This window comes from Aricia agestis, chromosome 7 (genome assembly GCF_905147365.1).
Source record: "Aricia agestis chromosome 7, ilAriAges1.1, whole genome shotgun sequence".
NCBI classification, from domain to species: domain Eukaryota; kingdom Metazoa; phylum Arthropoda; class Insecta; order Lepidoptera; family Lycaenidae; genus Aricia; species Aricia agestis.
The window spans coordinates 17,062,923-17,087,656 of NC_056412.1; the positions used below are offsets into that span (position 1 = coordinate 17,062,923).

The following is a 24,734-nucleotide window of genomic DNA, read 5'->3' on the forward strand; positions in this document are numbered from 1 at the left end:
ATTACATAAGTAAACCTTCTGAAATCAGCTTGTCTTATAATATCAGGCATTATTACCTTGTAAGCATAACAAGTAGAATATAATTTAAATATACCGACATAATCTAATAAGAAGTTCCTTATAATATAGCCCCTCTATATAAGGAACTTCTACCGTCATAATTTGCCTTATTTTCTTTTTTTTTGGAAATAAGACATATTTATATTAATTTATGATAATATACATATTATTATTACTATACGTGCCCTGACTAGATAATATTGTCTGCGATTTTGTGCACGCAAGAGATAGGGTGTAAACTATTTTGCATGAAAATCGGTTTGTGTTACATCCAAATCGCTTTAGCAGTTTGGCTAGGAAATGATCAATCAACAATTCTCTTTCAATGCTACCATCAGAAATTCATTCATATGCGGATGTGAGATGGCAGACCTTCGTTATCTGGTGGGGTTTGTATATATTTAGCTACAACTAGGCTTTATATTACCCAACTAAATTACATAGGTCCGTCATCTATCAATGATCTATTTTAGTTAAGACTTAACTTTTACCTTTTATAAGCCTATACAAATCATCCGATACTCTGCAACGACTGCTTGTATTGTAGTAACTTCGTGAGATTCATATGTATCACATCTTGCGGGTTTGATATTATGAAATACACCAATCCCAGTATCGAAAGTACCGCTCTCCATATCGAAAAGTGCGTCCAAGTGTGATAGAACGTCGGTATTGTTGGCTGAAAATAAAAGGAAATATATATGAAAATGTAGTTTATTTGCATTTAGAAAAAATAACAGAATTAAAAACGATATTATTTGGGTCCCTAAACAGCACATCGGCCACAGATATAGATCAAGATAGATACCGCATCTCGCTCCATTTGTATGAAAACGAGCGTGCCACTTTTTTCCTAGCTACTGTGACGTATCGATGATAAGATACGTGTCCATTATCAAGGCCAACGTTTCTATTTGAATTTTTTCAGTTCTATACGGCACTTTTGGACATTTAGGATTTTTTAAACGCCGATTGACGTCCGATTTCGATAGCAGACTAAAGAACGGACTTTCGAAAAACGTCGTTTGGGAACGCGATATGGCACGCGAAGTACATACACATGCGATATCTATCTTGATCTATGTCTGTGACTTCAACAGTGATAAAATCCGTACAACCAAAGACGTGTCTGCAGTGAAGTAAGCTACGAGCAGCACATAATGCAGACATCTTAGACGCTTCTATGTAATACTTATATCAACATAATATTATAGTTCCTCGAATAAGGAATAGGACAAAAAAACATTACCACTGAAGTTACCCATGAGTAACGGCACATAATAAGTTAATGTGCATTACCACTGGTAATATGTATGTAAGACTAAAGCATCAGTTACAGCAGCTACATTTAGAGTGAAATCAGCCACAGACACTTTTTAACCGACTGTCAAAAAGACGGAGGTCATATTATGTACGGTTGTATTAACTAACTTGGAAGCAGCAATACTTACGACAGTGAAGTTAGCAACAGGCAGCTTGGACACTGTTATTTTATAACTGTGCATTACTACTGCTACATTTTGAGTGAAGTTAGCCACAAACAGCTTAAATATAAAGTACGAAAGAGATAGCACTACTTACAACAGTGACATTCGCAGTGAAGTTAGTCACGAGCGGCGTGTATTGGTACACCATTAATTCGTCGTACGCCCGCGCCGCGGCGCAGACAAGGAGGCAAGCGGTGTACAACACAACTAACACCATAGGTTGAAACCACGGTTGGACCCGCGACACGTCTATAGTAGTTAGATCTAACCTGAAAGTAGCAATATACGGTAAAGACATGGTTTGATGATGTGAGCGATGAATAATATAGAAGGTTCTATTCATTCTTCGCTCATTGACTATACTTTGGTTCTTGAACCAAAGTATAGTTAATTATGAATTTATTTTAAGCCTAATTAATAATTAATTTTAAGCCTTACAAAAAGAACCTTGGTTCTTTTTGTAGGGCTTAAAATTAAGTACCTGGATGACCGAGCTTTGCTCGGTATAGCAAACACTCATTGACTTCGTGTTACTTAATAACGCCATCTGCTGGTCGTTAAAACAATTAGTTTCTAACAAAATAGTATTATTATTCGCCAATAGATGTCAGGAAGAGTCATATTTTTTATGCATAAAGGTGCCGGTTCAATTTGTTCTTTTTTGTTCATAACATTATGTCATCTAATTTTAAGGCTGAATGCAGTGATATATTTTTAAGTTATGTAATCCACTTATTGTATTTAAGGGATTTAGATTTAAGTTTTTTGTAATTATTAATGTTTTAAGGCCGACTTAATCTTACGATGTAAGGCCTATAACGATTCAGACGACATGAAGCAACCGCAGACGACGTATCGCAGCGACACTACTGGTTTCTATGTATTTCTATGAAATACCCTGCGCAGCTAGCGAGACTAGCGACACATTCATAGAAATACAAAGAAATGACGTGTCGCGACGACACGTCGTCTGCGGTTGCTTCATGTCGGCTGCTGCCAACCGACACCTTATATTATTATGATTCCATATTTTTCTATCATGGTGTAAAAGTTTTAAAAATCATTTATTCACTTACCTATCCAAAACAGACAGAAGACAGAGCACGCAGAAGAAATAGTAAGCGGCCACATACGGCATTGTCACCACCGCATGGAACGACAGGTGTCCAGCGTCCAGGCTGTCCGAGTAACTGATCAACAGAAGATGCATGAGGGACAGGCCTCCTAACACACCGTGACAGGCCGGTGCACAGTTTCGCCATGCCTTCTGTACGGTTATAGCCACATCGAGAGGTGTGAAGTTGCCGAGCCTAAAAAATATTAGTTTATTATTACAAAACTAGCTGACCCAGCAAATGTGGTTTTGCAGCAAATTTGTAGTATCAATATAAAAAGTAAGTAAAACCTATTCTCAGGTCTAACAAATGTACTATCAGAGAAGTGGATTCCTAGGCAGATGGAGGACCTAAGTAAGGTTGCTTTAAGTCAAACCCATCCAAACAAACATTGAATTGACATAAGCCTACCAAGTGACGTAATGGTTCTTAAAAATACATTGCTTGCAATGCAGTCCCTGTGAAATTAATAGACTTACCAATTCCATTGGTAATTAGTAGACATCGGATTATATAGCACTTTTTAGGCTATAGTGCATATTTTGGCAACTTTTCGTTGATAGTGCACATTTCGGTAGTTTTGTGCCCTCGTAGTCTCCAAACTAGCTATCATGACACACACCGAGGCCACAAAACAGAAGTACCTACTCGTACGATAAATCAAAACACTTCAAATATGTGGCTCCATCCAAAGAATGCAAATTGCATAAAATTAAATTAAGAAATTTAAAAAAAAAACCCCCGCCAAACAACTTTAAAAAGTAATGAAATAATATTTAAGTACTGCCTTTAAGTTCAAATAATTCCTAACTTGTGTAAAGTAATATTTTAGTCCATAATTGTTGTCACGGTGTGTCGGGGAACCGCCAAGTAAACTACAACCTACAACCGCCAAGTCGCTGATTATCTCCATTCGGTTCACTGTGAACTGATCCTTAAACTATAATGTTATGTGAAATCTCAAATCAAACATCTACATTAGCGGTCCCCCGACACACCTTGACAACAATTATGGACTAAAATATTACTTTACACAAGTTAGGAATTATTTGAACTTAAAGGCAGTACTTAAATATTATTTCATTACTTTTTAAAGTTGTTTGGCGGGGTTTTTTTTTAATTTCTTAATTTAATTTTATTTCAAACTTTTAAAACTTGTGTTGGTTATAGTGCAGTATAATTCCTATCAACATAATCATATATTCTCATGAATACCATCTATCAATGTCTTTTTCAATGAGGCCGTTAATATGAGCCCAAACATGAAACCTCCACTTTGGGTTCATACGAAGCTCGGTTCCTATAGAATCCAGGTGATACTGCAGCAGCAGCATGTAAAGATTTACTGTCTATCTACTTCTTACTGGTTGTCGCAATTAAAATGAGCCCAAACACGAAACCTCTACTCTTAGTTGGCGAAGAGTTGGATATCCTATTGATAACCAGGTGATGCTGCAGCACCAGGTCAACTTTCCATTAATATGTGTATACGTATATTGTATATTCACAAATGTCACGAACTTAAATGAAATATAAAACCCATCAAACGAATACAAGTTGCTAACGGCCTTTCATGAACCAGATAAACCCTAATTGTCCAGCACTGAGCAGGCTGATGATGATGAATTATAGCTAAGAACACTCTCGATCATGTCAGCTTTCAAACAAAAAAAAACTAGATCAAAATCGGTCCATCCGTTTGAATGCTACGATGGCACGGACAGATACACACACAGACAAACAGACAGACAGACACGTCAAACTTATAACACCCCTCTTTTTTGTCGGGGGCTAAAAATACACCCAATAGGTACAATATCTTTCTAGAAACAAAGTTTTTCTTTGTAGTTGGCAACATTAGTAAAAAATTTGAATAACGATTTAATAAACTTCCATGGGCATTAAGATTGCAATCGGAGAATGTTGGTAGAAAATTATTATTGGTGCTACATAAGAAATAAAAATGGATTTGATGAAATTATACAAATTGGCGCTTTTATTAACGGCACCACCGGAAAATTCTTAAAAAAATAATAAATTTTAATATTAAGTGACTTTTAATTGTGCATATTTCGGCCATTTTTTCGTGCATATTTGCATGCATATTTCGGCACTTTGATCGTGCATATAATCCGATGTCTAGTAATTAGCTTAATAATAATGTGGGATGATGTGTGGCGACCCAAAGGAAGATCTTCCGACCGAGCGAGGTGGTATGCTCGGTCAGGCCGGAGCCCACGTGATACATTTCAGCTGTCGTATATATACCGACGCGCTCAGAAAACTTCGATAGCGCGATGCAGGAATGTTAGGCGAATTGTGGGTACCGCCACATCACTCCCCCCCGAAGACCGGAGGTCGAATCTTGAAGTCTTGTCGCTTGAGTCACCAGTGCCAGTGAGTTCCAGTGAGTCGGAACTGTTGCAGTGAAGTCCCAGTGAGTCGGAACTGTGAAGCTGCTGCACGGGATCCAGTGTGTCGGATAGCTGCCGTGCGGGGCCGATGCTACGTGCTGACCAGGAGAGATGTGCTCTGCTTGCTGACCGGTCGGTGTAGTGAGAAAACCCGATGATGCCGATGCGGAGTCGCCCAGGCCGCGGTACATTGCGGCTAGTGGACGATGCACCCGATGAGGCAATGCTGGCTGGCGCGGTGCGGAGGGGCGGGGAGTGATGATGATGAATGAGGCGTGTTCTGTCGAGGGTCACCAATGTGGGAATATGCGTGGCCACCACAAAGGAAGATCTTCCGACCGAGCGAGGTGTTATGCACGGTCAGGCCGAAGCCCACGTGATACATTTCAGCTGTCACATATATGCCGACGCGCTCAGAAAACTTCGATAGCGCGATGCAGGAATGTTAGGCGAATTGAGGGTACCGCCACAATAATTTAATTGTTATCATCTATAAGTAACAAAAATTTTACAAAAGTTTTTAGTAAAATGTATTCATTACCTCAAATACTTATCTCCTTCTCTCGACTGTTGAGTTTCGAGCATCTTATCACGAGCAATAGCTCGGAAAGTCCCTCCACCTTGCAAGTAGATCTTCTCAGGTCTACCGCTGAACGGATCAAGTCTATCATCGTTTGGTGATGTCAACGGTGATGGGGATGAGAACGGGTTGTCAATGTACTGATCATGGTATGGCACATTTGATTCTAGGCTCTCCAGCATCGCTGATAGATCTGATGGCCTCGCTGGAATTGTTTTAATTTATTTTAATAATCTATATTAAAATATACAATTTTTAATAGAGTTACAAGATTGAATGTATAATTGTATAGAGGTACAATTCCAATGTAAGTCTCAGTATTTTATTCCGAAATAATAATGTTTCACATCAGACAAATATAAACTTATTTAAAAATAAAGGTCCGAGAACATTGTAACAACAAGTCATACCTGATTTTGTGGTACTTTTACTTTTGCTACCAGTTTTGAACACCTTGGGACTAATATCCCTCCCATTAGCGTTAGTGTCTTGTCTCTCTTCTCGAGCTTTCCTCCGAGTCTTCCGAGGCTTGTGTCGCAGCTCTTTTGGTGTGCCATTGTTGTTCTCAACATCATTTGCTTCTATTTCAAGTTCACCGCTTAGTGTGACTACTTCATCTTTGTTGTATTCTTTCAAATAATCATCAACCTGAAAATATTTAATATCATCTTATATAAATAAATAGATTTTAATAATAATAGTAACAAATAATAAGATAAACACAAGAATTCATAAGAAGGCAAATTTAATGGTATTTAAATAATGGTATTTGAATTAAATTTTATACAAGTGTGAATTCACACCATAAAAATAAAATTATTTGTATGATATAACAATGTTAATGGCCTGTTTCATCGCTTCCTGATAAGGTGCCCGATAGGGTTATTTGACAGATTTTCCATACTCCATCTGTCAAATTAAGTGGTAGATAGCTTTATCAGAAAGCGGTGAAACAGGCCCACACTTAGGGCCTAAAAGATATCATTTAAATAAATCTTACTCAACATAAATTATAATATTATTTTAATAGGTATTTAAATAAGCTATTTAAGTAATATAATATGTTGAGTAAGATTTATCCCACCAAAACATTAAATGTAAAAAGGAGCCAAGCAAAATATTGCATAGCCATGCAATATATCTATTGTAAAAAGTTTTCAGATCACATTCAAGCCAAGCCTTCAACTTATTTTGTAATTTAAATCAACATTCAGTGAATTTATCAATAGTTTTCTTTTTTTTTATAATTATTATAGTGGCTTGGCAATGAGCACACAATTGGATTTGAATTGGTAAAAGAAAATTTCAGAAAATACTTTATTGTATTTCAACTTTAATACTAAGTAATAAAAAGTACATAAACTTGTGATTTAAGGGGAGCTCCCATACAAATTTACGTTACGGAACCCTATGAACGCCAGTCCGACTCGCACTTGGCCAGTTTCATAATTTTTCCTTTTATTGTGGATAACGACCTACCTTGTTGCCAAATTTCAAGGTTCTAAGTCTGCTAGAAGTACCTTAGAATTTTGATGATCTGTCAGTCAGTGAGTGACAAAATGTAGTAACTTGGATCATCCGTAACTATTAAACTGTTTATCGAAATGTTATGTAATTTGGAGGTTAAGCTAGTTTTAATACTTGCTCCTAGTCGCCGAAATTCTAAATCCCTAGCTTTGTTAACATCGAAGATAAAGGGGATGTGAAAAAGCCGCGAACCGCTTCGAGAAAAGTATGCTACGGCCGTGCCTTTGCTAAAAAGCTTGGCTGGAGCACTGCCATGCTCCCAGATTTAAATGATATCTTATCACACTTTTTGTTATCATGTACAAAGAATTTTATTATGGTGTGAAATTACACTTATACAAAATTTAATCTCATTTAAAAACAATGATCATTCTTGTTCTGAGTTCTGACTTCCATAAGTTTAATGTTTGCAGTCCTATTCATTTCTGAAAACAGAAATATGGGATATGTAAAACAATCACTACCTAGAACCTAAGATAAGAAGACTGCCTACTTAACACTAAGCATAATGAAAAGAATGCATATTGGGTGTCACTTAATTTAATACCTCCATCGTGGCAAGTATTTTATATTGATAAATTAATAACATTATGTCACATATACAGATGTATATGATACATAACGTTATTAATTTATCAATATAAAATACTAAAACCAACTAAATATCAATTTTAACATCAGTAGAAAATAGTCGTATTCAGAAGAAAAATTCTACTAAATGGTATAAAAATTCCATGATGCTGATAACCCTAATGTTTGTTTTGATTATATTTAATTTTGTAAAACTACCTACACTAAGTACACCTGAAGATGATTTATTTCGAAACCGGTCATGTAATTTGTTAAATTTTATAATTATTTCTGAATATAGTGGAAAAAGTGCACGAAAAATAGTGTTTTATTAGTATTCAACATGAATTTCCACCAAGCCCCATATGGTCACCGGTGACCGAGACACAATAGAAATACTATTGTGTCTCGCTTTGCACGATCGATGGGTTAAGCAGTATATTGATAACATAAATTGATAACTTAAATATAGAAAATTGGTAACTATGTAAATAAAATCTGTAAACATATCAATTATCATACCTTTTCAAGAGCAATGAGACTGGAGCCCGGAATCTCAAAATCATGTAGATCCCTGTCCCGATGTTTAGAAGAATGTCTTTTCTTTCTCCGGTACGATGGACTGCGCTTCTCCTTGTGACCTGATGACGGTCTAGAGAGCGTCTTCATAAATTTCTCGTCCAACCCATTAGGATCATGGGAGTAGAAGACAAAAGATGGGTTCTTGTCCGATTTCTTTATTTCCTTCTCGACAAACCCGAGTATACCCATCTTTATTTGGTCATGTATAGGTATTTCGGTGTCGGCCGACTCCTGCTCCGAGTTGGCCCATTTCTCGCGAAGCTTCGCTTTGTCCGAAGATTCGGAAGTCGCTTCGTCCTTTTCGACGTGTCCATTGGAGAGTTTCCGTGAACCGGAACGGCTGCGGGATTTCTCCTTGTCCTTGTGCTTTGGCGAGGGAGACCTGGCCACGGTATGGACTTCCACAACTTCCTCTTTCACCTCACTTTTACCAGGCTTCATAATCAAAACAAAATATACTTTAGCACTATATCTCTAGCAAAAGCATAATAAATTTTATGCGAAGCTTGATAACGTAGACTATTTAATTGACATTTTGTCTATTTTGTATTTATTTATGAAATAGGTAAAAAGCGATTTTCACAAAACAACAAGCAAACGATTTGTTTCTAAATGTCAAATGTCAATTCTCATGACGTCAATGTGACCGGTGACGTCACTCACCCACGTGCGCCGTTCCATTCTACGCAAGAAAATTACAAAACATAATAATATTAATATTAACCCTTAACCACCTACCAGCGGTCTCTGACACCGCAACGTATTTTTAAATTCAAATATTTTAATCTGTTTGCGTCGTACGACAGTGCGCGTCTATATACCTTTTCTACATAAACATAAGTACCGCGCTAACGCTCGGCGAGTGTGGACGTGCGCGCGGCCAGGGTAAGTGAAAATATTTCGTCAGCGGTCTCTGTGACCGCTTGTAGGTGGTTATGTGATATTTTTTTACCCACACGATTTTGTTTGCTTTCATGAAAAATGGATAAAACCGATAAAAATATAGAAAGATGATTGCAACAGGAGATGTCAGACGACGAGGTTATCTCAGACGAAGATTGTAGTGACGTGGAACCCGATTCGGTCGAGTATGCTGTTCATCTGATGTGGCTTTAAGTTTGCAAAAACTTGAAGTTTGCAAAACATATTTCACGTGTGATCCAAAGAAAAGCAAAACTGCTTACTTATGTATTATATTATGGTATTATGTGCAAAGTGCCAATAATTTGTTTGCTGTGTGCCAAAAAAATATGCTGCGACTGCCGCGAAAAATTATAAATTTTTGGGGGTTGCAATTTTGTTGAATTTGAAGTTTAATGTTAAATTTTTTTATTTGATTTTATAGTTGGACTCCTTAATTTATAGACATAAGTCAAAAGAAGTTGATTATTTAAGTTCCTCTATCTGTCAGATCTCTTAATTTAAGAAGGGTATATTTTTTGTTAAAACTACTAGTCTTGAAAGATTATAATATATCTCAAGATGTTGTTATAGTTTATGCTATTTGAAGGTCTGAAATAGAAGTCCAAAGCATAAATAAGTATTTTACTCATTTAAGTCATTTCTTGATACCATAGAACCTGAATTTATGGCGATTGTTCATGAGCGGTCTCCAGGACCGCACGTAGGTGGTTATGTTACAGAAATAGGTGGTAGGTAGTTAAGGGTTAAATGCCCGTTAAGTGATTTTAATATTTAAAAATTGTTAAAATAATAATAATAGGTATTATTGTTACATTCCTATATGTTTGCGGTTACATGCAAAAATTAAATAAAATTATTTTTCGTCTTATGTACTTACTTATAACAATTACTTATCTTAAAATCTTAATAATATTTATTTCGTTTTATAAAAATAATAAGTAGGTATTTATTACTTATTGTAGATATTGGCATTTGGCACTACCCGCACTACGTAACGTTTTCTTTTTACCTACGCAGCTCATAGTTCATGTGACACACGTTTTAAGAAGATGGTCGGCATATTAAGTTACTCTATGATGATCGGTCGGTAAGTATATTGAAAATTTCAACCCATTAAGACCTAAGTGAATCTGAGCCATGGAAAATATGAAATTTCTTTATTCATTTATAGAAACCAATAAAATTAGTAGGAAAACACAAAAAACTTTTTTTTTTAATTCTTATATTAAAAAAATTGCCGTCCTCAAATGGGGCCAATGGGACCAAATGCCGCCGATATTGGAGCTGATTCAATTCTTGTTTTTATTACATTGATGATGCAGCCGCCATGCGTTTGCCACTGCTACATCCAGCATGTGCGTAAACAGTACCTACCAGTTACCACCAATTTTTGTTTCGTATAACAATGCGAGAAAATCGATTGACCAGTTGACTTGACCCCACGCATATCATTGTTATAGCTTTGATAAAAATGTAGGAAGCTAACGTCGACATTCTTTCAACAGTAATACAACTGTTTAGTTTTCCCAGAAGAAAAACGCTGTAATGGCTTCTACCGATCGCATAGACAGCCGATGTAAAACAAATTCTGATTTAGTTGGTCGAAACGGTATACAAACTCGTCGTTTTCTTTTTTTTTTTCATATTATACGAAATACGACTAAATGTATCTTTCCACTGTCATCTTCAATCATAGCAACTTCCCGAAGTCCATAGTATTTATCATAGCTATTGAATACCCTTCAGTTCATTGATTATACGAAATTGATCGGTGGACAAAATTGGAATAATTTACATCCAATGTGCCCATTGGCCCCAAATAGGGACACTTGTATAAAACTACTCCTAATCTTATAGAGACTAAAGCTTTTCACACTAAAATGTATATTTTTTATTGGTTATAGTGTAATGAGCTCTTTCAAGTATAAAAATATAAATGCTTAAAAGAAAAACTTGAAAATAAAAAATATTAACTTGGCGTCATTTCGGATATTAGAAACAGGTTCAGAAAAATCATTATAAAACACTGTGAACTATTTTAATATTATTTGTACCTTCTAGGAATAAAAAAATACACTTTTAGCAAATTGAAACTTACAATAAAAATAGGTATTTATACATGGGAGAGCCATGCTTCGGCAAGAATGGGCCGGCACGACCGGAGAAATACCACGATCTCACAGAAAACCGGCGTGAAACAGCGCTTGCGCTGTGTTTCGCCGAGTGAGTGAGTTTACCGGAGGCCCAATTCCCTTCCCTATCCTCCTCTATTCCCTTCCCTTCCCATCCCTACCTTCCCCTATTACCCTATTCCCTCTTAAAAGGCCGGCAACGCACCTGCAGCTCTTCTGATGCTGCGAGTGTCCATGGGCGACGGGAGTTGCTTTCCATCAGGTGACCCGTTTGCTCGTTTGCCCCCTTCTTTCATTAAAAAAAAAAGTATAAACTTAAAAGTGTCCTCGTTTGGGCACGGCTGGTCTATATGGGTTAATAGGAAACCATGAAAATTAACTTTAATCAATTATTAGTTTAATAATTATGACACAAAACATTTTGCGCAGACTAGGTAACACGGGGGGGAAGGTCTACCTAGGTGGGCCCATGATTGTACATTTTTACAATATAATCGGGAATCGGGATTCGGCATATAGGTGCCTTATGCCTACCTAGTTTCATATACCATATACTGTGTACTTACTTACTTATTATAAAATATTATAAAAATGTTAGAGCGACTCAAAAAAAATGAAAACTACCATAATAAATTCTTATTTAATTAAAATAGGTATGTAAGTAATAATAAATAATAAAATATATAAGTTACTCTACGTTGAAAACAAAACATTAAAAATAAAACAATGCATAAAGTTTTATACATACTTACTTAAAAATATTTTATGGTAAGTAATTATAAGGTAAGTAAGTAATCAATTAATATATTTTAATAACTTAGTAATCGATTACGGTAAATAATTTGACAATTTGAACACGATCTAATGCAAAGTGCTAGATCAATAGGTGTAAACTTCAATGGCTAAAGGAAGGAAGGAAAGTCAGTCGCAAAAATGAGTAGCCGCCCTGAGAGAGAACGTTATACTTAATACCGAAGTTAATACCTCGTAAAGTAATTTATTCTAAATCCAAACGCGTGTCGAGCGGTGCCAGGCAATACTCAGAATTTTGGAATGCAACCGACCTTTTAGCCAACGCCCTACCTTGTTCTGTGCGAGAAACGTTTTGAATGGAAATCTATGATTTTATTAGGAAACCATAATATTTTGTTGTCATGTAAACTTTTTGTGGTGGCGTTTAGTGATTTTTCCTTGTAATAAAAATAAAGGACAATAAAATTCGTCCACAATAATTATACTTAGATATTTTCCTTTGTCTATGACAATGGTGCCTATTAAGCTACCTAGTCCGTAAATTATAATGTGGTAGGCATAGTTATTTACTCAATGGGCAGTATCAAAATTACCCAAACTACCTTTTTTATGAAATAAGGCGGCAAACGAGCAAACGGGTCACCTGATGGAAAGCAACTTCCGTCGCCCATGGACACTCGCAGCATCAGAAGAGCTGCAGGTGCGTTGTCGGCCTTTTAAGAGGGAATAGGGTAATAGGGGAGGGTAGGGAAGGGAATAGGGGAGGGTAGGGAAGAAATAGGAGAGGGTAGGGATGGAATGGGAGAGGGTAGGGAAGGGTAGAGAATTGGGCCTTCGGTAAAGTCACTCACTCGGCGAAACACAGCACAAGCTGTTTCATGCCGGTTTTCTGTGAGCTCGTGGTATATCTCAGGTCGATCCGGCCCATCCGTGCCGAAGCATGGCTCTGCCACGTTAAAAAAAACCTTTAGGCCAAATTTCACCAACGACTGTTAAAGTTAATGCTCGAATCAGTATCACGTTACCTCTTTCGTTTTTCATATGAATGAAAGAGAAGACATTACATTTTAACAAGCTGTTAACACTAACAGACGTTGGTGGAATTCGGTCTTAGTTGAGCTGTGGCCTGTGACGTCAGAATTAACGAAGCCAGCCCCGCCAACTCGCGAAAGCCACTTTCACCGGTGGAATGTGATGTGACGTCAGCGGTCAGCCCCGCGCAATGTGATGCAACCAGACAAAACATTTGCATTGAATTAAGTAATAGATATGAACTGATCAGCCAATAGAGAAAATAGTACAGAGAATATGCTAGCACGGCTGGAGTCACGTGAAATAGAGTTCTTTGTCAAAATGTATTCTTAAGCTTCGAAAGCGAAGTTAAATACCAAAAATGAATGGGATTGGTCATGACGCTTGCCATGAGTTAATTGTCAAATCCCATACATTTTTGGCATCCAACTTTGCTATTGAAACAAGCGAATGCATTTCGACCACGCATTAAGCACTCTGTTTTATGGTGGCCTATCATGGATCGACGCGATTACGTGTAAAAGGGAATTTTCGTCTTGCTTTTGGTCGACGTCGTGTGCAAATAGCTTCACAATCTCGGTCGATCTTGGTTATCAATCATGGACTAATCTGGAGAGGTGTATGGATTCCAACCTTTTGTTTCTTAAACTGTTGTGAAAAAGTTACTATGTCTCTACTCTCTAGGTCTATCTCGGTACAATTTTCGCTATTGGCGCAGCTATGTTGTTAGCCACAATGTTGAAAACTATATTAGGTTGTATAAACAAAACAAAACATTCAAGTATAAATGGCCATTTATTCTCATCGAGTATAACATTAGGTACATGATTCATAAAATCTACATTAGTTTGGTCGAAAAATACAACGCTAACTGCGTCATGGGAAACTAAACTCTAATACCACCACCGTAACTTACAATATACATTGGCGGGATGCATTTTGTCCCCAATAAATTCCAATTCACAAATATCTATTTGGCACAAAATTTACAAATTCACAATTTTAAACCGCCCGGCTTATCCTAACTACACCTACATTGCAAGTGTCCCTTATTTGCGAGCGCAATATAATCTCAAAACGAAAAATAAAATTCACATAACTTATGAGCATCTTTATAAATTAACCTACGCTATTTACAACATAACCTATAAGTTCATAGAACGTACTAGAAATATATCATAGATATATGGGATAAACACTACCGACTTTCGGTGGACCATAATCCTCAGAATACCTGGTGCCGCCTAGTCGCCGGTACAGCAAAACTTACATGCTAATCGTCTCCGTCTCGTCGGATTGCTCAGAAAATTACCTTTCTCGAATCCGACGGAGGAGGCGAGAGGACACATGTCCCGATCAACTGGGTTACGCTTAGCCAAAAACGCAACCAGTCTGTCCGCATTACCGCGGCTGTCTTAACTATTTACAGTAAATCTAACTTATAAGCAGTACGGATGGCAGAACTGGTACACTAGCCTCTGACTCCGCTCCGTCTTCTTCATGATGCCTTTCTTGTAGTACTGTCGTATGCTTCTCGACAGCTTGTCGTAGTTCATCGCCGGCCTGTTCTTTCTCTTCCCCCACAGCCTGGCTACGCGCACGGAATCCTCGATTTTGAAGACACCGCTACCTGTGAACGATATACGCATACGTTAGTTATGCTAATGTGGTTTGTTTTCGGTGATCTAAACTACACTCTGCATTTCAAGTGACTGAGCTAAATGTTTTTGAATGTATCTCAATTTACTTTCTACTAAAGAGAAAGACCAGAAAAAACACTCGATGATGGTCGAAAAAAAGTGAAGGAATAGGTAACAGAGTTTATAAAGCGTACAAAGAAAATAACAAGAGTAAAGATAGATATAAAAACAGAACAAATGGACCATGTAATTGTGAACCATTTGAATTAACATAATTTAATACCGAAAATAGACATAGGAACAGCTACGGTAAGGTTTGGTCACGAAGCAACCTTTGTTAGTAAGTGGTGGTTTGCCTTGGACTGTGAATGTCGGTATGGATTTCCACGGTAATAAATGTTACCCATGATTTAGTTCGCGGATTTGTTGGGCATTCATGGAATTTTAGCTGGGTGTCTCCTAAAATTCTTTATACGCAAAAATTATACTATTACGAATATTTTTAAACATGAAGAACATAATGTTGGTGAAGACTACAACAACTCAATCGTAGCTCTCAAGGCTTGAGAATTGGAATATTCTGGAAGCTGTGTATGTGACTGGATTTTTGGGAAATGAAAAAAACTTGATGACATTGAAGAACATAAAGATCAGAGATGATAGTTCTCGATGGACCAAGAAAGCAATTAAGGTGCCTCCCACAATGGTGCATGCTGGCCCACTACAAGCCAGTGCCATTGTGTAGACGGGGTAATGGCGTATGATGGCGGATGATTTTCAGGCGTGGCGCGCAATGGCAGTGGGCCATCGTGAGCCATTGTGTACTGGCTACTACGTTTAGATTGGCATATTCATCAACGATCGCCCATTATTGACAGCTGCGCATCATGGTGGCAATCATTTTATCCATGACCCAAGATGCACGGCCTTTATAACTTACATATGCTACGCAATGAAGTAATTTTGTTTAAAATGACGAAGTATTAATACATTAACACGAAGTATTAAGAGGATACACCAGGGGCTAGAGAAATGAAAAAAAAGTACGTGTAATATCTATAGCTGTCTCCCTTACCTCAAGCCTATACCGCAGAACGCGATAGAGACAACTGTAGAAAATCCAGAAAATCATCGATTCGTTGTCCCCTGATTCCTTCTCCAAAACTTAACCGATTTAAGTACTTCTTTAAATATTAAAAAAAGGCTTGAGCTGTGTTCCTATGTTTTGCTTTTTTTTGTATAATTTAGCCAAATCTGTTTTCTGGACGTTTGAACACAGCGAAAAATCTGGCCATTTTTTTGGGTTTTTGAACGTTCATATCTTATTTAATAATTAAATTATGAAATAAAAGAAAACATAGGGACATTGTATTAGTGGCCGTAGATATTCAGGAAAAAAATTATAACTCTACTAGCATTATCCAGGGAGGAAACAGGGGACAACGTTTGTATGGAAAAAAGGGCGGTGTGGACTCCTCTTAAGTATTGACAGAGCACATGACCCTATAACCTGTAGTGTTATTCAACTATCGATAACACATTGTAAATAGCGAGTCAATATCAAGTGTACAAAATATAGAACTGTAGAGGAATAATAATTATTTTTGGGCTATTGGAACGATGAATATGCTTTTTTAAAACGTTTAATATATGTGCGGTTTTGGGCCGCTTATTTTAAATAAGTACTCGAATCGGTTCGGCTTTTGAACCACTGTAAATTTTTTTCAAGAAATTTAAACTGGTTCAAAATTCAAAATTTTTTAAGAAAAAGAATTGTTTCAAGAAGAAATAGTACTTAAATAAAACTTACTTATTATTGCTAATTTCATTAAATAACTGCCCTCTTTCGTTTTTATTTATGGTTTAAGTAATTTAATTTGGTTCTGTGCTGACCGCTGCATATTTTTTCTCAATAAGTAGGTAACACTTAACGACAAGAATATATGAATACGTATTAAGAATAATTTGTACTGAATTATTGCCCATAGTTTCAAAGACCTTTATTATTATTCATGAACGAATAACATAAATACTAAAATATATAAGGAATTTTCTCTACATGTTTATTTCTTTTAATTCTAATTTATTTCATGGGTTCTATTAGTATAGATCTTATACAGAAGTATATTTGAACGCTTCTATTTATTACATCTATTTAAACTGTCAAATTAGCTACAGTCCGTTCAAAGTTATATTTTAGTCTCTGACAAGGTCTTTATGCCGAAGACAGAAAGATCTCTTTTGTATAAACTAACTCTGAGCTAACTTTATTCTAAGTTTAATTTAGCCCCAATGGCATATAGCAGCCATTTTGAATAATATTTAATTTTTTGAAAGATGGCTACGAGCTTTTTATGCCGTGAAAATATAGATTACTATATCTTGAAATCCTAGATAAGCAAGCATTGTCAGCTGTGTAAGAACATTATTATGAAATATTAGACTTAAATTTCGTTGAACTTTTAAATTTAAATAATCACTACAAAACCTCTGTAAAGTGCATCTCATTAGAGCATAGCCATGCCTAACCTTGATAACCGAAAATGTTTATTTTGAAAATTTAATAAATCAGAATGTCTAAGTGAATAACGAATTTTTGAATGAAATATATAGTTTCTAGAAAAAAAGAAAAAAAAACATTCAAATGAATGAATGAATTAAATGAATGTACTCACTTCTAAATGAATGAAATGAATGAATGCACTCACTTCTATAATACGAATAATTGTACTCACTTCTATCTAGCCACCGTATCGCCGAGCCGTGCACTTGGGGGGAAGCCAGGAGCTCCTTGAGGAACTGCCACAGGTGTATGTGAGTGCTGCCAGTCTTGGCCTTGCCCACTTGGCTGGCACTCGTGCTCGCAGATTCTGAGTCTTCGTCTGTAAAAAAAAATAATGTCAAAAAATAATTTTTTGATTTGCGTTACTCCTTAAAAAGTTATACAGTGTCATGTGTGGGACACATAACTACAAACCAGTATATATTAAGTCTATGACTACAAAGCAGTAACTTAGCCCCAATAAAAATGACATCAATATGCGATGCAACGCGAATTCGCAGTTTTGTGTATGAGTAAAAAAGTATTCATTCTCGTTCTATTGATAATCTTTTCTAATTTTTAAATTCCATAATGTCTACGAAAGCTAAAAACAGGACTACTTTAAATGTAATACTGTGGCTTAAATACATTGAAATTAGCGTCTTATTTAATCGTCCCAGAATATAAGTGAAACATAAATAAGTCGCCTAAAAGGTTAAAAAAAAGCCGAGCTTTGTGAGATTAAAGTGTACCACAAAAAAATATAAACAGACGAACATAATATCCTTTTTGGAAGTCGGTTAAAAATGTAAAGGTTGTGAGATATACTAGGTCTCGCTTCGCTCTCTCTGATAACTATAAATATTTTTCTTTTTGCACCAGTAAATTAAAAAAATGTTATGATACCTTCTAGTTACATTTTTGAAAATTTACTTAATAGTAATAGTTAAATTAGTTTGATAACGTGAATTGAACCAAAAATAGCAGTGACCATTTTAATTTCGTGATGTATGTTTGCACTAGCAGCTAGTGTCTCCGTGCGAACTACGTCAAACCATTGTTTTTGATCACGTTTATGATTAAGAAATATAATAAACGATAACTTACATTGACAGTGGAAATATTCCCAAAATTTTCCAAAAAATTAGTTAGCAAAGTTTTTTGCTAACGATTTTTCGAATCCTTTCAACTGTTCGAGCTCGAATTATAGTATAAATGCATTCAGTAAAGTAACCCATGTCCTAGAAATATTCTATCGACTTTTGACATATCAATCAATCTCAGTCGTTACAGTTATGTTACAATACAAAATGATTACGTATGCACTAGCACAGGGGTCACCAAATGGCAGACCGCGGTCCGCATCCGGACCGCCGACCCATTGTGTGCGGACCAAGCATGTTCGAAGATGAAACTTCGTTAAAAATCAATTTAGGTCTCGAGTCTCGATTTACTGATGAACATCTCCAGGATTTAATGTCAATTATAGCTTGCATCAATTTCACTCCAAAGTCCAAACAAGCAACGAAAACTTGACACTTTTCTCATTGATTATGTAAATTAAAATACCTTTGTAATTTTCGTAATTACATTGTTTTTTTATACAGTGCGGACCGTGAAGGTCATTTTATTAAGGACCCCGAGCGAAACTAATTGGTGACCCCTGCACTAGCATATTAAAAATAATCATCCATAAGCTTTTCAGCACAAATGCAACAATGACAGTTGAAATGTCAAAAATTTATGGATGTCTTATCAAAGCACACCCTAATGGTTGATGATGATGATGTTACGTCCAGCGTGAAAGCTAAAAATATTCTCTTTGAGCTTAATTTGTGAGGTAAACAAAGAAACACAGTGTTGACGGCTACATTCTATTTCCAGTTTACTTTTACTGCCAATTCTATTAGTTTGTTTACTGAATGATAGCAAATCTATGTTGTCTAGCCAAATTTAGCAATGGGAAAAACTTGTTTTTCTCGCATTAAATTAGGCAAAGAATTTTAGTAAGACTAGTAAATAAGTAGTGGAATAATAAAATAATAATAAGTATTAGTATATTGTACCTATGTCAGTCTGAGTATTTTTAATTTTGTCAATTAGACAGGATGAAAACGTTTTTTAATAATGAAATACTCTTGGCTATAAATTCTAGACTCGCAGTCTAGACCGACCTAGGTAAGAAGTAGTCTTTGCTACTACACAGTATAAACACAATATAAATATCATACAGTAAAGTAACTAGGCCATGTCTTAAAAAAGTCGCTCAACACAGACAGTTTTAACAAGTAGCGTTTATTTTTCAAGTTTGAGAGCTGAGAATTACTTTTTGTAACTTTTTACCATGTGGATGTAATCTCTAATTTATATGAAATCGAATCAGCGCCTCTATTTGCTAACAGTAGTAACTAATTCGGCGCCAAATTTTCATTTACGTGCTCACGGTTCGAAGCGCCAAAACTCACCATAAGTCACAGTCCTCTGAAATTACGCTGTATCCAAGGTTATAGAGTATAGACAATGGCGGATTAACCCTTAATCAAATTAAGCAATTGCCTAGGGCATCACGTCTACCAGAAGAAGCACAAAAAAATCCGTCCTTAGGGCGCGTTCACATCTCACTCTCACGTCACCAAAAACCACACCAAAAAAAGTTTCAAGGGAAAAACTAACGTTTTTGGGCGGTAAAGGTTTAAAGACCGATTCTAGTTGACGTACAGATAGGGGGGCCCACAGGCATGGATTGCTTAGGGCATCAAGTAATCTTAATCCGTCACTGAGTATAGACCATATTTCAACGAAGATGGTTTACCGTATGACAATTATATTGTGGTCCAAGCGACCTTGCACTAACAATCTAGGGCGGCGGAAAACTCGATAAAAACCCGACTCCACATATATGGGAACATGCTGCCCTGCTGAATTGATGTCTTAACAGTACCTAATGTACTACACTATATCTAAGCGGGTCAACCGTCATAGTTATCGAGTTAGGTTATCTTATGTATTATGTATGGCTGATTTAAGCGAAAACCCTAGCATCAATAAAGTTTTATGTGATACATTTTTAATGGATTTCTCGCAACTTGATAATAAAATACGTATTCTGCGTGGGAACGTGGAACGTTATTATTATCCTTTACCATAAATGAGCAGGTAAATGTAATATCAATTGCCTTCTAAATCCTAATATAAACCTTCCCTGGACTCACACAAATATTTCAAGACAAAAATCAGCCGAATCGGTTCAGCCAATCTCGAGTTTTAGCGAGCCTAACGATATTTCCCGATCACTAATCACTAATCAGCATTATGCCCCTTTACTTAACGGATAAACGTAGTTACATTCGCATTATACTTGATTGTAACTATCTATTAGGGACATTTAAGGAGGCGTCCACAAATTACGTGAGGTGTTTTTTTTTAATTTTCTGATGCCCCAGGGAGGGATCCCTTAAACACCTCACGTAATTTGTGGACGCCCCCTAAAATTTTTACTGTAATAATTTTAGTCACAATAATTTTCAGGCTTTGTTTTCAATGTATTTTTACAAGTATAAGTTCATTGATATTTATAAACGTAGACATGTGAAGTATAAGTGTAGAATGTTGGCATTTCCTGTGCAATGTGCCACTACTAAAGAAAGAAAGGCTTAGAAAAGCTTCATATTATAAGTTAAAAGCTTGATTGTAAAGATACCATGTTTTATGTAGTTTTTTAACCCCCGACAAAAAGAGGGGTGTTATAAGTTTGACGTGTCTGTCTGTCTGTCTGTTCGTCTGTCTGTGTGTGTATCTGTCCGTGGCATCGTAGCATCCACCATCCATCCACTAGATCAAAATCGGTCCATCCACGGATGGACCGATTTTGATCTAGTTTTTACCCGCAACAGAAGGAACACCATATTTAAACGAAAAACCCTGTCTCTACGGTCGCGCTCTTAAATATTTGATCTCAATTAAAGTTAAGTAATTACTAAATATATCTACGAGTACGGCCGTTTGTCGCAAAGTAAAGAACTTACTATTGGAATTGAATGGTTACGCTCAAACAAAATTAACTATCACTAGTTATGTAATGTCTGCATCATATTATGATCTCATAATTCAAAGTGTTCTCAAGTGCCATTGAAATGCTTAACTACTCAAAATGTACTTTAGCGTGTAAATAAACCAACAAACGATTCTCCTATTAGTGGCGAAGATGTCATCGAAATAGAATACAGTAAGAAACTGTTCTTTTTATGAAATGTAAATTACTGAATTTACATTTCACCGCTCAAATATTATGGCTTCAGTTACATAAATAAGTATAAATAAGCAGGGAAACGAAAATTGCATGACCGAGCCGATTTTGACAATCAACTAAAAGTACGAAAATTCCAATAAGTTCATTTCGTAGAACCACTTATTGGAAAATGCTGGCTGCAAAGAAACATTTTTATAGTAGCTACTAGATTTCTTAGAATCCAATTTCATACTTAAAGTTCTAATATCATCGTTTGATTTTGTCTTAACATTTTTTTTCATCTACACCTATAAATTAGACCGTATTTATTTATTTACTTACTGTTGTAGCTACATAAGAAAATATAATTGGTACAATTTCTCCTATTAAATCATTGGCGAGTGTTTTCCGTCGCGCTTCACCGCCAACTGGACTAGAATCTCATACTTTTACCACTCTCTAGCTATGAACAACAAAATCGATTTGTTATTACGAAATTAGTAGTATTTTTTTTTTGTCTACTCTAGACTAAATAATTGGGTAGCTTTTAAAATATAACCCACTATACTGTGCAGTGCTCATGTTGTCTAGAATCGACGCCATATTTTGTTCCAAAACATACGCCAGTGCATTGGCGTATACTCGTATCACTTTGTTGAGATGTCATTATAATACGTCATACTTGTCTCACTAGTCCATACTAATATTATAAATGCGAAAGTGTGTATGTCTGTCTGTCTGTTACCTCTTCACGCCCAAACAGCTGAACCGATTTTGCTGAAATTTGGTATGGAGATACTTTGAGTCCCGGGAAAGGACATAGGATACTTTTTATTCCGGAAAAATTTACGGTTCCCGCGCTATAAACGAGTTTTGGCGCAACGGAGTTGCGGGCGTCATCTAGTATCTAGTATTATATATAACATCGGATTCAAGACGTCATGAGTCTTAGGCAGTACTGGATAAAATTTCAGAACCCACGCAATATGCATCATTTTCCGACTCTACTTTTAAATTTTTGCTATTTTCTTCATGGTGTTAATTTTTAAACGCATTCGCTACATTTTAGTCTCTATAACATATCTAATATCTAGTTTAATGTAACTCTAACACATATTTCTTCGGATTCTCTGAACATTGAATAATGGATGACTATAATAAAATAAGGATTACGCCGTCCAATTTGTGCTGTCATCGCGTCCTCTTTTCCCTCTACTCAAGTTATTTTATCTTAGAGACTGTACTGATCCTTATGTCTTCGACATAAAAGTCAGTTAGAGGTAGAAAAACTCTGAATGGACAATCGTATAAGGTCCAAGTACACAGCGATGCGAATTCGCATTTCGAATTGCGTTTCTTTCCCGCAGCGCGGTAAATGAATGCGAATGCTACAGAGTGATTTCGTGCAAGCAAAAAAACTAGTTTGATATTTTTTGAAAAACTTCTAGCCCTGGTAGGGCTAAGCAATTATTATAGTACAGATAGTAAGAGTAATTTGTATCTTAGTAATTATAAAAAAATAAGTATAAAGGTTTTGTTCACAAAGGTTTTTTTATTTGGGTTTTAGGCATATTATAATAATCTACTTGTAAGATTATATGGCCAAAAAGTTGTATATGGTAACACATGTATAACATATTATATATGAATGTGTAAACGCAGGTAGCTGCGTTTACGCACCGCGCCGACTCGCGGTTTTGTGTACAAGCCCTGGCACACGTCGTTTGTAACGGTCACAATGCGTGCCACATACGAGATTTCTAATGCTTTATATTGATTCTCAATTAATCTTAAGTTTTCACTGCGTTTTTGTTGCGTGAGCTTGGACTTTGCAATTTTTTTAATAAGAAAAGATATCACAAATATTTTTAATAAGTATTTGTAGTGTCGGAAGCAATATTACAAAAAAGCATGTAGTTGATTAAAAATTTAATAAAAATAATATAAATCACTCAAAAATTACCGGATCGTGTGGATTTCAGCTAGTTAAGCCCCATAAAGCCCCTAAAAGTAAATAATAAGAATATATGTGTGCGTTTTAAACTCTATCAACATTCAACACTATATGCTGCAACGATGTTTTGGCGATTGTAGGTAAGGCCATCTAAGTATTTATTTACATGCCGCAAGAATTGGAAATACACTGGTGACATTTTGCTTCTATCGACTTTTAGACAAAAGGCATTTATCAACACTCCGATTCAGTAGAGTTCATCATCACCATCATCATCATCATCACCACCACCACCAGCACCACATCACCATCATCATAAACTCACCATCGCTCATATCCTCCGTCGGGATCGGTATCTGCGGCGTGGGGGAAGCCTGCTCCTCCATCCACGGTGTATTCCTCCAGCTCTCATGCCGAGCTGCCTTCCAGATCTCCAGCTGAGCGTAGAGTGTGCTGCCCGCCTGGAAAAACAGTCTACTATAGATACTCCCACACCGGTTTCGGTGACGGTGGCCGGCTTCATTGAAACCAGGCCAGTTACGCAGGAGTAATTTTTACGACGCATAGATCATCTTTCTTGTCAGACAATCAGGTGATCAGCCAGCATTTCCTTAACCAAACTTGGAAATAATATGTTTCCGACGCGAGAATCGAACCACGACCTCCGAGTCAAGAGCCACGCTCTAAACTACTGGAGCACGGATGTCTGTGCCACTACAGTATACTATAGTATTAATACAAAAGTGTGTAGGTATATCTGCAACCTTTTTCACGGCATCCGATTTAGATGGGTGTGGTAATTTTAAAAGACAAGAAAGGAGAGAGAATAATTTTTTGTTACGAAAAAATTTACATTTCGCTTTTTATTTTGATTTAATTCAGTACAAAAAATAAAATGCCCAACTAATAATAACACAAGCCGCAAAATTTTGGCAAAGTGAGGACATCACAGGCTCTAATACTACTTATTGTACATTTATGTAATTTTTGAACTCCATCCTAAATATCTCTAATATTTACTTTTCTTAAATATTATATCTCGAGCAACGGTTACATATTAATGACACTAAATATGTATTTTACGATACGCAATCATATTTAAGTACCCAATAACAAATTAATCGTATATTTCGGTATTTTTCCTACGCCGAATGTAAACATTGATTTGAATGTATTGTGGTCTGCGTACTTTCG

At 36.3% G+C, this 24,734-nt stretch overlaps 2 protein-coding genes across 5 annotated transcripts in view; both read right to left on the reverse strand.

The window, feature by feature from the left end:
* Positions 1 to 214: 214 nt before the first annotated feature.
* Positions 215 to 8,905, reverse strand: LOC121728967. The gene is made up of 6 exons (XM_042117321.1): positions 8,276 to 8,905; positions 6,067 to 6,304; positions 5,618 to 5,861; positions 2,624 to 2,857; positions 1,642 to 1,816; positions 215 to 739 (listed from the first exon to the last, which is right to left on the reverse strand). The coding sequence occupies exons 1-6, from the start codon at positions 8,774 to 8,776 to the stop codon at positions 572 to 574; spliced, it is 1,560 nt and encodes a 519-aa protein (XP_041973255.1). The 5' UTR covers positions 8,777 to 8,905; the 3' UTR covers positions 215 to 571.
* Positions 8,906 to 13,956: 5,051 nt separating this feature from the next.
* LOC121728793 (DNA-binding protein D-ETS-4-like) overlaps positions 13,957 to 24,734 on the reverse strand; it is a 40,008-nt gene continuing 29,230 nt past the window's right edge. For all 4 annotated transcript variants that reach the window (XM_042117081.1, XM_042117082.1, XM_042117084.1 and 1 more), the window contains exons 4-6: positions 23,866 to 24,001; positions 17,552 to 17,698; positions 13,957 to 14,806 (exon numbers count right to left, since the gene is read on the reverse strand). In XM_042117081.1, coding sequence (XP_041973015.1) covers positions 14,616 to 14,806; positions 17,552 to 17,698; positions 23,866 to 24,001 — 474 coding nt within the window. In that variant the 3' untranslated portion in view covers positions 13,957 to 14,615. The remainder of the gene's footprint in view (positions 14,807 to 17,551; positions 17,699 to 23,865; positions 24,002 to 24,734) is intronic.